This window comes from Spermophilus citellus, assembly GCF_964194105.1.
Source record: "Spermophilus citellus genome assembly, chromosome: 4".
NCBI classification, from domain to species: domain Eukaryota; kingdom Metazoa; phylum Chordata; class Mammalia; order Rodentia; family Sciuridae; genus Spermophilus; species Spermophilus citellus.
In genome coordinates this window covers 120960958-120974159 of record NC_138185.1, presented here as the reverse complement: position 1 = coordinate 120974159, position 13202 = coordinate 120960958, and the positions used below count along the sequence as shown (strand labels likewise).

Sequence of the window (13202 nt, the reverse complement as noted above, 5' to 3'; positions counted from 1 at the left end):
AAGCGTGGATGTAACCTGATTAAATCAGTTTAGATAAGGAAAAGGATGGGGCTGGGGTTGTGGCTCAGTGGTAGAGCGCTTGCCTAGCACGCATGGGGCACTGGGTTTGATCCCTAGCACCACATAAAAAAAAATAAATAAACAAAAGACACAATTACAATAGACACAATATTAATCTAAAAATATTAAAAAGATAAAAATAAGGAATAAATAAGGAAAAAGATAAAGAACAACACAGTGACATACATTGAATACATACAGTGAGATGAAAATGCAGACAACCAAAGCAATGTGGTGTCATGGTTGAGAGTATACTATGGAGCCAGACTCCCTGGGTTTGAATCCCAGCTCTGACACTTGGTGTCTGTGTGGACTTAAGCAAGTTGCCTAGAGATTTCCCCATCTGTGAAATGGGGATAGTGATAGTACCTTCTTCTTGGGACTCTGTGAGGATTCAGTTAACATGCCTGATGTACTTAGAACAGTGCCTGGTATACAATCAAACCAAGCAGTTAACACAAAGCTACTGTTTGCTTCATTGTTTCTGAAAAATACTAGCAATAGTCATATCAGGTAAGATGAAACTTAGTATTAAAGGTACTAAAGAAGGTTATTAGAGGATGGTAATAAATGCTTTTATCTAAATCCATGTGTACCAAATAAAATGGCAGCTAAACGGAGAACTTGATGAATATATTTTACAGTGGGAGAATTCATAGTTATTCTTTCACAGATGAAAAAATGAGGTAAAAACAAATAAGATTAAAAAAACAAAAGTAAATAGGATCTAAGGGAAATGAATAATGAAATCAGTAAACTCAGAGTAGACAAATTCAAACCTTACATTCCTCAAGTAGTAAATATATACTTTTTTTTTTGTACCAGGGATTGAACTCAGGGGCACTCAACCACTGAGCCACATCCCCAGCCCTATTTTGTATTTTATTTAGAGACAGGGTCTCAGTTGCTTAGTGCCTTGCAGTTTCTGAGGCTGGCTTTGAACTCATGATCCTCCTGCCTCAGCCTCCCAAGCCGCTGGGATTATAGGCATGGGCCACCGTGCCCAGGAGTAAATATGTAGTCTTGCATGTCTATGGAACGTTAAAAAAAATCAATTGTGCTACAAAGCAAGCCTTAACATATTTCAAAATTATACTATATTTATCATAAACCAATATTATGAGAATTAAATGATAAAAATGACCACAAAACATAACTGCTTGAAAAAGATGTCAATTCTAATTTGTTTTCTTTTTTGAGATAGGGCCTCATTATGTTGACTGCAATTCTAATTCTAAGTAATCCTTAGATATCTAGATATTCTTATGTCAAAGAGGAATCCAAAATTGAAATTCAAACAATAAAAAAGAAAACAACTACCACAACAAACACACCCACACACACAAAAAACCAAACAAACCCACTTCATACTTGACCTCTGGGCACAGCAATATTATACCTAAAATGCCTTCATTATTAAAAAAAATAATATAAAGGAATTTAGTTCTTATTGCTGAATTAAGGGACTTAACCCAGAGTGGTCACTAAGGTCTCTTGCTTTCTTCCTAAGCCTCCTGATTTCCTCCTAACCCACTTCTTTCTATCAGGTGACTGTTAAAAAGAAGCTTCTTGTGAAATATATTAATAATAATAATAATAAGTTGTTAAACATTTTTATTTTTTTCCCCAAAATACAAAATACTTTTGTGGCTGCATATAAATTTGCAAATGACCTTGAGTGGTCTCTGTGTACTCCAGGTACTCCAGGAGCAGATCCGTGCCAGGGACAACATTAGCTATGGAACTAATTCTGCCTTAAAGACCCTGGAGATGCGTCAGCTCTCTGGTTTGGGAGATCTCCGAGGAAGAGTGGCAAGGTAGGTGTTCAAATGTTGGGGTCTGTGCTCATCAAAAGCTGTGTTTCATAAACTCCGTTTTAGTGAGCATTATATTTGTGAAGCCCCAAATTCCTTGCATTTCTTTTCACATCCCCTCCTTGCTTTGCCCATAAAATTAGTGATCCAAGTCAAGCCTGGTTGTGAGCATGCCATGATTTCTTGTGTTTCTGAAATCAGCATGGTCTTCATGGGAAGAAATGAGCAGAAAGCTCCCTCCACTGACCTGTGGCATTTGGTAAGGTAACATGTTCATTTTAACCAAATGAACATAATTAGTATGTTGGGACTTACATTTTGTATGCCTTTTAAATTTTTTTATTTTTCTTATAATTTGTTTTTGTTTTCTGAAAGCATTGAGTTTTGATAGACTTGAAATTTTAAAAAGAGATCCATCTAAGATAATGTGAAAAGTGCTGCTCTCTCTGCTTGATGTGTGCTCCATGAACCAGCAGCACCAGCATTACCTGGGACATTGTTAGCAATGTACAATCTTGGGTCCACCCCACAACTACTGAATTAGAATCTACATTTTAACAAGATCCTTGAATTCACGTGCATGCCAGTGTTTGAGAAGCACTGCACATGACTCTGTCTAGGATTATTTTTATCTAGCTGGGATGAAGTTTTCCAAATTATTTATGCTCCTCTTCTGCCCTCTGCTGCTATTAAGAGCCAAGCACATGGATGTGTTTCTACACAGGAGCTTTGGAGTGAATGTCAACCTGTGATGACAATGAGGGTGATCTGTAAGTGGGGGGTGGAAGAAAGAATAGAGACCCCCCCAGGATCCAGGGCCTCTTGGGAATAGTGAGGGGTAGTATTGGAGTGCATTTGTGTAGAAACCACACTTAGGGCTTTGAATGCTGGGTATGTGTGTTTGGGTTTGCTTAATATCAGTTTAGTAGCAGAGGGCTGCATGGATTGAATGAAGGACTACTTGACCACTTTCCTATGGCTTTCTATCCTCATCAGGATGAACTCCTGTTTCCTTAGTATGGGCCTTGGTGGTGGACAGCCTGCTGACCTCTTCACGAGCTCTACCCTGGAGCCCCTCCTGCTGCCCCTTTGCCCTTGCTGTCCTTGTACTAGCTTGCCTGTCCTCTTCCTTTTCTGACTTCTTGTTGGTCTTTAGCTTCTGCTCAGATGCACTCCTCTGGGAGTCTCTCCTGACACCGCCTCTCCACCAGGCTCCCCTTACATGCACATTCCATTGAGTCTCTGTTTCCTGCTCACTCCTGCAATCATCGTCCTGGAGTGTGGTTCCATGTCTTTTACTTCTGTAGCCCAGTTCCTGGGATAGTCTCTGGAAAGCAGTAGGTACTCAACAAATGTTTGTTTGGATGAGTGAATGATCTAGAAAAATCACTGTTTATAGACTAAAAACACTTGAATCCTTACTTGCTGAGTGGCTTAAAAGAAGCCCTAGTTCTGTGCTACCTCTCAGAATGGCAAGGAGTTGGAAGAACCTTAGAGCAACAGGGCAGAATAGGGACTTCAGGAGAACCTTGAGGGTCTTCCTAGCCCCTCTAGTTGCAGGTTCTTGAAGATTAAGTGAAGCAATATATGTAAGAGGCCTCAGGCACAACATGGGATGGAGTGAGCTTGCAATGAATGGTAGCTGTCACCTCAGGGGCAGTAGTGAAAATTGAAATTATCCTCACAATACTAGATCTAACACCAAGTAGAAAAATCATTTTGAGATACTTTTAGAAATCTTACATTTTCTTCAGTTTCCTATCAATTTCTCTACCCAACTTGTTCCTTCCCTGTAACAAAAATACTTCTAAAATTGTCAAAAACATTTGTTATGAGCACCAGATATTTTTGCTTTGTTTTGTGGCTATATTTGTCTTTCCCTTGGAATGCTAATGAGAGTTTGATTGTTGAAATGAATTCATGAGAAATAAAAATTCTTTGGCAATGCTTTTACTTTCTTTCATTTATTATGTAATTGTATTGAAGGGGTATGAAATTTATAAGTCATATTCCTTTTTTTTTTTCATACTGGGGATTGAACTCAGGGATGCTGTACCTCTGAGCTACATCCCTAACCCTTTTGAAATTTTATTTTGAAACAGGGTCTTGCTAAGTTGCTCAGGCTAACCTTGAGCTTATGATCCTCCTGCCTCAGCCTCTTGAGTAGCTGGGATTACAAGTGTGCACCACCACACCTGGCTGTGATATTAAGTGATTAGACTGCAGTGTTAGTATTTAATTTTGTAGTTTTATGGTACATTGGTGATATCATGAATAGCAAACAGACCCTGATTTTTCCCTGTTAAATTAAAGTCAGAAGAGCACAGGTAAATTCTCATTAGAGGTGAGGGACACATTTATCCCAGTGAGCATAACATATCCTAAACAGGACTTGGTCCAAGATTTTCCCATTTCTCCTAAAAGCAGAGCTCCAGGAGTTTAGATTTCCAATCCTACTAGAACATTTGGACCATCATCTGGTACATTGTTTTTACTTTTCCAAGATTCAGTGGCTTCTTCCATTTTCCTCTGTGAGGTTGGTTGGCATGGTCAGAGAGCTTTACAGGACAAATGTCCGCATGCTGAGGCAGGTGCCTGAGTTTCTTCCTATGTGCTTAGCGGGAACTGGAGTAGGATAATACTAGGAGCCAGCCCCTCAGGAATGGCACAGCAGAGATGCATGATGACCTCTCTCTCTCTCTCTTTTTCTTCTCTCTTGCTCTTTATGAAGAGCTTTGGTGAAATATAATTCACACACCATAGAAATCACCTATTTAAAATATACGATTCAGTAGATTTCTTTTTTTCTTTCTTTCTTGTTTTTTAAGGCGGGAGGTCTTGCTACATTGCCCAGGCTGGCCACAAACTTGTGATTCTCCTGCCTTATGCTCCTGAGTAGCTAGGGTTACAGGTGCATGGTTTTTAGTATATTTATAGAGTTTTGTAACTATCATAATTTATTTTATAATATTTGTATCATTCAAGAAGAAACCCCACACTCATTCCCCATCTTTACTCTCCAATCTCTATTCCTCCTGTTTCACCCCCTAGTCCATGGCAACCATTGAATATTTTCTGTTTCTTCTGGACATGTCACATGAATGGAACCATTTGTGGTACTGTGAGACTGCCTTCTTAGTCTGAGCATATATTTTCAGGGTTCATCCATATTGTAGCATGTATGAACACTTCATTCCTTTTTTTTGCCATGTTAGGGATTAAACCCCAGGCCTCATGCATGCCAGGCAAGTGTTCTACCACTGAGCCATATCCCCAGCCCAGATGTCTTATCTTTTCATCAATTGGATGTTTAGATTATTTCTACTTTTTGGATGTTATAAAGAATGCTGCTGTGAACATTTGTGTACAATTTTTTTGTGTGTGAGATTATGTTTCTTTTCTCTTGGATATGCACCTAAAGAGGAATTGTTGAGTACCATGGTAACTATATGCAACTTTTCAAGGAACAGAACAGCTAAACCATTTTCCAAAGTGGCTACACCATTTTACACTGGCACCAGCAGTGTATGCAGGTTCAGATTTTCCACATCCTAACACCTATCTGTCTTTTTGATTATAGACATTCTGTTGGGTTTAGAGTAGTATCTCATGGTGGTTTTGATTTGCATTCCCCTAATGACCAATGATGTTGAACATGATTTAATATGTATATTGGTCATTTGTATATCTTCTTTGAAGAAATGTTTTTTTCAGTATGCATGCTCATTTTTGAGTTGGATTGTCTTTCTATTATTGAGTTGTAAGAGTTGTTTATAGATCCTAGCTACAATTTCCTTATCATATCTGATTTCATTTTTTTTCCTAAGAGTCATGGAGTCATCTTCTCACTTTCTTTTTCTTTTTTGGGGGGGACTGGAGATTGAACCACCCAGGTGTGTTCTACCACTGAGCTACATCCCTAGCCCTTTTTTATTTTTGAGACAATGTCTTGCTTTGCTGAGGCTGCCCTTGAACTTTCAGCCCTCCTGCCTGAGTAGCTGGGATTACATCACTTTCTTGATTGTGTCCTTTGAAACACACACAAAAAATTAATCTTGATTATATCAACTTATATATTTATTTTTCTTTGGTTGTATTTTTGGTTTCATATTTTAGAAACCATTGCCTAATCCAGGCCATGAAAACTTGTAATTACATTTTTTTCTAGATTCACCTCTTAGATTAGAGTCTTTGATCTATTTTGACTTAACTTTTTATATATGGTGTGGGGTAAGATTCCAAATACTTTCTTTTGCTTGTGGATATTTAGTTATTTCAGAATCATTTATTGAAAAGTCTGTTCCCCCCCGCCAATTGCATTGGCTTGTAATCCTAGCTGAAAACCATTTGGCCATAGATATGTAGGATAATTTATAGACTCTCAATTCTGTTCCATTAATCTGTTAGTCTGTTCTTACGCCAGTACCACACTTTCTTGATTACTGCAGCTTTGTGGTAAGTTTTGAAATCCAGGAATGTGAGTCCTCTAATTTTGTTCTTTTTCAAGATTCTTTTAGCACTTCAGAATCCCTTATATTTCCATATGAAATTTAGGACCAGCTTATCAATTTCTGCAAAGAAGGTAACTTGGAATTTTGATAGGGCCTGTGCTGAATCTGTATATCAATTTGGAGAATATCATGATTCTATAAATATTGTCTTAGATTTATTAATGTGGGTATCACTCCATTTGTTAAGTTTATCTTTAATATCTTTCAAAAATATGGCTTTCAGAGTATAACTTTTATACTTCTTTAAACTTATTCCTAAGCATTTTATTTTTGTTTTCTTAATTTCAATTTCATCACTACTATATAGAAATATTATATATCAATAAATATTGATTTTTTTGTATTTTGGTCTTTTATCCTGCAATCTTGCTGAACTCATTTATTACTTTTAATAATTTTTGGTGGAATTATTGGGATTTTCATGGCATCTGCATATACAGTTTAACCTCTTACTTTCCAACCTGAGTGACACTTATTTCATTTTCTTGCCTAATTTTGTCACTAGAACCCCCAGTAGGATGTGGAATAGGAGTGGCGAGAGCAGAGATCCTTGTGTTGTTCCTGATCTTAGAGGAAAGCATCCAGTCTCTCACCATTAAGGATGATGCTTGGTGTTTTCTTTTTGTTGTTGTTGTTGTTTGTTTGTTTTTTTAGTCCTATGTATTGAACCCAGGGGCACTTTACCATGGAGCTAATTTCCCAACCCTTTTTGAGACAGGGTCTCACTATCACTTAGGGCCTCACTATGTTACTGAGTCTGGCCTTGAACTTCCAATACTCCTGCCTCAGCCTCCCAAATCATGGGATTAAAGGCATGTACCACTGGACCTGGCTAGGTGTGGATATTTTGTATATTCTTTTTTTTAAAATTTTATTTCAGTTGTCAGTAGACTTTATTGATTTAAATGTGGTGCTGAGAATCGAACCCAGTGCATCACGCATGCTAGGTAAACCCTCTACCACTGAGCCACAACCCCAGCCCTGTATATTCTTTTTATCAGGTTGAAGAAATTCCTTTCTATTCCTAGTTTGTTGATTGTTTTTATCATGAAGAGTGTTGAATTTTGTCAAGTGTTTTTTCTTCATCTATTGAGATGATTCTTTACCCTGTTGATATGGTATATCTAATTAACTGCTTTTCTGTTGTTGAATCAAACTTGCATTCTTGGAATGATTCTCTCAGTCATGATATGTAATTGAGGGCAGCTTTCTGAGTCCACTTGAACCCCTTAAAAAACATGATTGACTGTGCAGTTTCTGTGAGCAGGGCTTTGCATTTTATAGTATGTAAGGAAGCTTTTGCACATGTTTTTAAATTTTAATAAGAAGTAGCTTTGTTGTTTGCCTGGGCAGATGTGATGCCAGCATAGCCAGACTCTCTGCAGAGCACAAAACAACCTATGAGGGGCTCCAACACTTAAACAAAGAACAGCAAGCTGCCAAACTGATCTTGGAAACGAAAATCAAAGATGCAGAAGGACAGGTATGACCTGTTTCAGGTAGCTTTTAAAAGCAGGTAATTTGTTCTTAGCTAAGAATAACATGGTGTTGATTATTTCTTTTAGAAGCAACTAGCTTAGATTTATGCAAATAAGCATGTCTTTTCTCTACTACTTTCTTCTCTTTTTCACTGGAGTGGCTCTTGATGAGTCTGGTAAGCAAACCACCAAGATTTTTCAATATGTTCCTAATTGCAAAGATCTGTCCCCTTCAATCTAAAACAATTCATGTAATCCAGTAATTTCAAATTTTGTCTCCAAAACTACCTCTTGCACAGGTAAGTGATCCAGAGATTTTTTTTTTTTTTTTTAACATGCCACTCACCTCAGTTTTTGATTCAGGTGTGGCACTGGGACTCATTACATGTGCCTCCTCATTACATGGTCTGTATGTAGGACACAATCAGAACTAAGCTAGAAGAGAGACTTGCTCAGAATGTTAGGCTATTCTAGCTTGAAATTGACAGATTAATTTTACAAAGCAAAACTCTTGGCATTTCAGGTTTTTTTGTCTGTTTTGTCATAATAATAAGACCTGTCTTCTAGAACTTTTCCCATAGTATCTGCCCTATTTATTATTCTTCACTCATAGAGAGGCTGTTCTAGAAAAATAGGGGTATCTGGTTAATTTATTGGATTAAAAATATTTATCTCCTAACTACCTCCAATAAGAATCTGAAGTACTGATGTGAGCGACACAGACATTATTAAACTGTGAAAAAAAAAAAAAGAATAAAGACAAGTCCACTTTTTTTTTAAGAATAACTGAGGATGGAATTATTATGTCAGACAATAGATGCAAAATAAATCTTATGCTGTCTGGTAGCCAGGCCAAGTAAAACACTTACAGAAACCCATCAAAAGAAGCATACTAGGGCTGGGGCTGTTCAGTGGTAGAGCATTTGCCTAGCATATGCAAGGCCCTGGGTTCAATCCCCAGTACTGAAAAGTAAATAAATAAAAATTTTAAAATGAATAAATAAAGGCATACTTTTTTAAAAAAAATTTGGTTCCAGATCTGATAGATACCATGAATCTTTAAGTAAAGAATGTTGAACAATTGAACACAATTTCCTTCTTCTCTTTCTTTCTTTCTGGAAAATGTGAACACTTCACACAGGACAAGTTTTAGGTTATATTTCAGTAAAAATATAAGGGAAATGGATAGGTAGTGAGAAAAATGACCAAGAAGGAGATAGTCTAAAATTATATTTGCTGGTGACTTGACTCTATAGTCCCCTCTGGGTCCTTGATGGATTTTTATAAGCAATAGGAATTCCATTTCCTGTGCCTAACAGCCACTTGAAATTCCAAGGTAAAGATGCCTGTATTTTGTGCCGGCTGGTAGAAATGCTTATCATGGGCAGAAGCTGGGCTTGCTTATCAGAAAATGGAAAAGGTTCATGCTAAGTGTGGGATGAGTATTTTGTTAATGCTACTAGTCTCGATTTCTGATGGCTGTGTAAGAAAGAAAATAGAGGAGAAAAGATGAAATGAACTCCTAAGTGAATTTATTAGACTGAAAATGATGCTGATTAGATTATAGCTGATGAGATGATTTCTGAAATTATATCTGATGAAGTGTGATATTATAAGCAAGTCTTTTCTTTTCCAGATTTCTCAGCTTTTGAACAGAGTGGACTTGTCAATATCAGAGCAGAGCACCAAATTGAAGATGTCCCATAGAGACAGTAACCACCAGCTTCAGCTTTTAGATACTAAGTAAGCATGAATTTATCAAAAAAGGTTTTGGTTGAAACTCTTTCTGAATTTAGGTGCTACTAGAATTTTTTCCTCTTGATTTTTACTTATTGCACATAATGAAATCAGTAATGGAAGTTAAAAGGGAAAGTTTACATGTAGTATGTGTCCAGTTTTCCTTCGTAATTATTGTTCTTAGTTGTTGGATAATAACTGATATATTTATTCAGCTAGCATTTGTTGAGTACTGGCCTAGGGGGTCAAGAATCCAGTAATGAACAGAAAAATGGACTCTATTCTTATCCTTGTAGAGTTTATAATCTAGGGAGCTGATGACTTTTAATCAAGAAGGAACTTAAATAAACCTATGCTATATTATTATTAATAAGTATTTTGAAGGAAAGTTACATGATTGTGGTAGGCTGAGTAATGGTTCCCAAATATCTCCATATCCTAATTCTAGAATTTTTAATGTTACCTTATGTGGCAAAAGGGTCTTTGCAGATGTGATTAAGTTAAGGATCTTAATTGAGGTGGATAGGTTATCTTGGGTTATCCAGGGAAGCCTGATGTAATGAATAAAGTCCATAAAGGAGAAGGCTCTTATAAAGAACAGTAAAATTCCATATAATGCTTATTTCTTGGTGAGTAGGACAATTATAGAGCATACTTGGGGCTTCTGTGTCCTGGTGGTGTTGTATGTTTTAGGCAGACTTGGGGTATACAGCTGCATTAGTGTAGGGACAGGCTAGCTTCAGTGCCATGGCTCCCACATAACCGTTCCAAGATCAGTGTCCCACGTCAGGAGGGACAGCACCCTACTGTGTGGTGTCTCCACTGCTCCAGACCTCTTCCCTCCCCAGTCATCTGGATAGGGAGAGATAGGGAGAGAATCCAGGGCAAAAGTTTTGTTTTTAAAGATATGACATCTGGTCATATCTTTAAATATATATCTGATATGAACTTATATATCTGATATGAACTTATCACTTCCAGGTATGTCCCATTGCCTAACTTAATTATATGGCCACATCCAGCTGCAAGGGAGGCTGAGAAGTGTGGTCTGTGGCTAGACAGCCTTATACCCTGGATGAAGTCTTCTTTTTTTTAATTTTTTTCAATTTTATTTTTTTTATTGGTTGTTCACAACATTACAAAGCTCTTGACATATCATATTTCATACATTAGATTGAAGTGGGTTATGAACTCCCAATTTTACCCCAAATGCAGATTGCAGAATCACGTCGGTTACACATCCACAATTTTACATAATGCCCTATTAGTAATTGTTGTATTCTGCTACCTTTCCTATCCCCTACTATCCCCCCTCCCCTCCCCTCCCATCTTCTCTCTCTACCCCATCTACTGTAATTCATTTCTCTCCTTGTTTATTTTCCCATTCCCCTCACAACCTCTTATATGTAATTTTGTATAGCAATGAGGGTCTCCCTTCATTTCCATGCAATTTCCCTTTTCTCTCCCTTTCCCTCCCATCTCATGTCTCTGTTTAATGTTAATCTTTTCTTCCTACTCTTCCTCCCTGCTCTGTTCATAGATGCTCTCATTATATCAAAGATGACATTTGGTATTTGTTTTTTAGGGATTGGCTAGCTTCACTAAGCATAATCTGCTCTAGTGCCATCCATTTCCCTGCAAATTCTATGATTTTGTCATTTTTTATTGCTGCATAGTACTCCATTGTGTATAGATGCCACATTTTTTTTATCCATTCATCTATTGAAGGGCATCTGGGTTGGTTCCACAGTCTAGCTATTGTGAATTGTGCTGCTATGAACATCGATGTGGCAGTATCCCTGTAGCATGCTCTTTCAAGGTCTTCAGGGAATAGTCCGAGAAGGGCAATAGCAGGGTCAAATGGTGGTTCCATTCCCAGCTTTCCCAGGAATCTCCAAACTGCTTTCCAAATTGGCTGCACCAATTTGCAGTCCCACCAGCAATGTACAAGTGTACCCTTTTCTCCACATCCTCGCCAGCATTTGTTGTTGTTTGACTTCATAGTGGCTGCCAATCTTACTGGAGTGAGATTGTATCTTAGGGTGGTTTTGATTTGCATTTCTCTGACTGCTAGAGATGGTGAGCATTTTTTCATGTACTTGTTGATTGATTGTATGTCCTCCTCTGAGAAGTGTCTGTTCAGGTCCTTGGCCCATTTGTTGATTGGGTTATTTGTTATCTTATTGTCTAATTTTTTGAGTTCTTTGTATACTCTGGATATTAGGGCTCTATCTGAAGTGTGAGGAGTAAAAATATGTTCCCAGGATGTAGGCTCCCTATTTACCTCTCTTATTGTTTCTCTTGCTGAGAAAAAACTTATTAGTTTAAGTAAGTCCCATTTGTTGATTCTTGTTATTAACTCTTGTGCTATGGGTGTCCTATTAAGGAATTTGGAGCCCGACCCCACAATATGTAGATCGGAGCCAACTTTTTCATCTATCAGACACAGAGTCTCTGATTTGATATCAAGCTCCTTGATCCATTTTGAGTTAACTTTTGTGCATGGCGAGAGAAAGGGATTCAGTTTCATTTTGTTGCATATGGATTTCCAGTTTTCCCAACACCATTTATTGAAGATGCTATCCTTCCTCCATTGCATGCTTTTAGCCCCTTTATCAAATATAAGATAGTTGTAACTTTGTGGATTAGTCTCTGAGTCCTCTATTCTATACCATTGGTCCACCCGCCTGTTTTGGTACCAGTACCATGCTGTTTTTGTCACTATTGCTCTGTAATATAGTTTGAAATCTGGTATCGCTCTACCGCCTGATTCACACTTCCTGCTTAGGATTGCTTTTGCTATTCTGGGTCTTTTATTTTTCCATATGAATTTCATGATTGCTTTATCTATTTCTACAAGAAATGCCGTTGGGATTTTGATTGGCATTGCATTAAACCTATAGAGAACTTTTGGTAATAATGTTAGTTCTGCCTATCCATGAACAGGGTATATTTTTCCACATTCTAAGATCTTCTTCTACTTCTCTCTTTAGGGTTCTGTAGTTTTCATTGTATAAATCTTTCACCTCTTTTGTTAGGTTGATTCCCAAGTATTTTATTTTTTTTTGAGGATATTGTGAATGGAGTGTTTTTCCTCATTTCCATTTCAGAAGTTTTACCGCTGATATACAGAAATGCCTTTGATTTATGCGTGTTGATTTTATATCCTGCCACTTTGCTGAATTCATTTATTAGTTCTAGTAGTTTCTTTGTAGACTCTTTTGGGTCTTCTAGGTATAGAATCATGTCATCTGCAAATAGTGATAATTTAAGTTCTTCTTTTCCTATTTTTATGCCTTTAATTTCTTTCATCTGTCTAATTGCTCTGGCCAGTGTTTCGAGAACTATATTGAATAGAAGTGGTGATAGAGGGCATCCCTGTCTTGTCTGGATGAAGTCTTCTTAAAGGAAATAAGAGAACAGAAATTACAGGACAATTAGAAACTGTGCCCCAGTGGGTGTTGTTATTATTTAAATCACAAATCTACATCACATGTATTAGTCTGTACTTTTATTTCATATCACAATAAAAAGTAACTAAGGGAGGTAGCATGTATAACAGCTACTTTTAGGAATTTGGAAAGGGAGAAAACTAAAGGAGT

The 13202-nt window shown here is 37.4% G+C and overlaps 1 protein-coding gene across 5 annotated transcripts in view; it reads left to right on the top strand.

The window, feature by feature from the left end:
- Positions 1 to 13202, top strand: part of FAM81A (family with sequence similarity 81 member A) — a 53818-nt gene that overhangs the window by 30850 nt on the left and 9766 nt on the right. For 4 of the 5 annotated variants that reach the window (XM_081292248.1, XM_081292249.1, XM_081292251.1 and 1 more), the window contains 3 exons: positions 1759 to 1877; positions 7739 to 7868; positions 9500 to 9606. In XM_081292248.1, the coding sequence (XP_081148374.1) occupies positions 1759 to 1877; positions 7739 to 7868; positions 9500 to 9606 (356 nt within the window). The remainder of the gene's footprint in view (positions 1 to 1758; positions 1878 to 7738; positions 7869 to 9499; positions 9607 to 13202) is intronic. The other variant, XM_081292252.1, reaches the window with a different exon arrangement.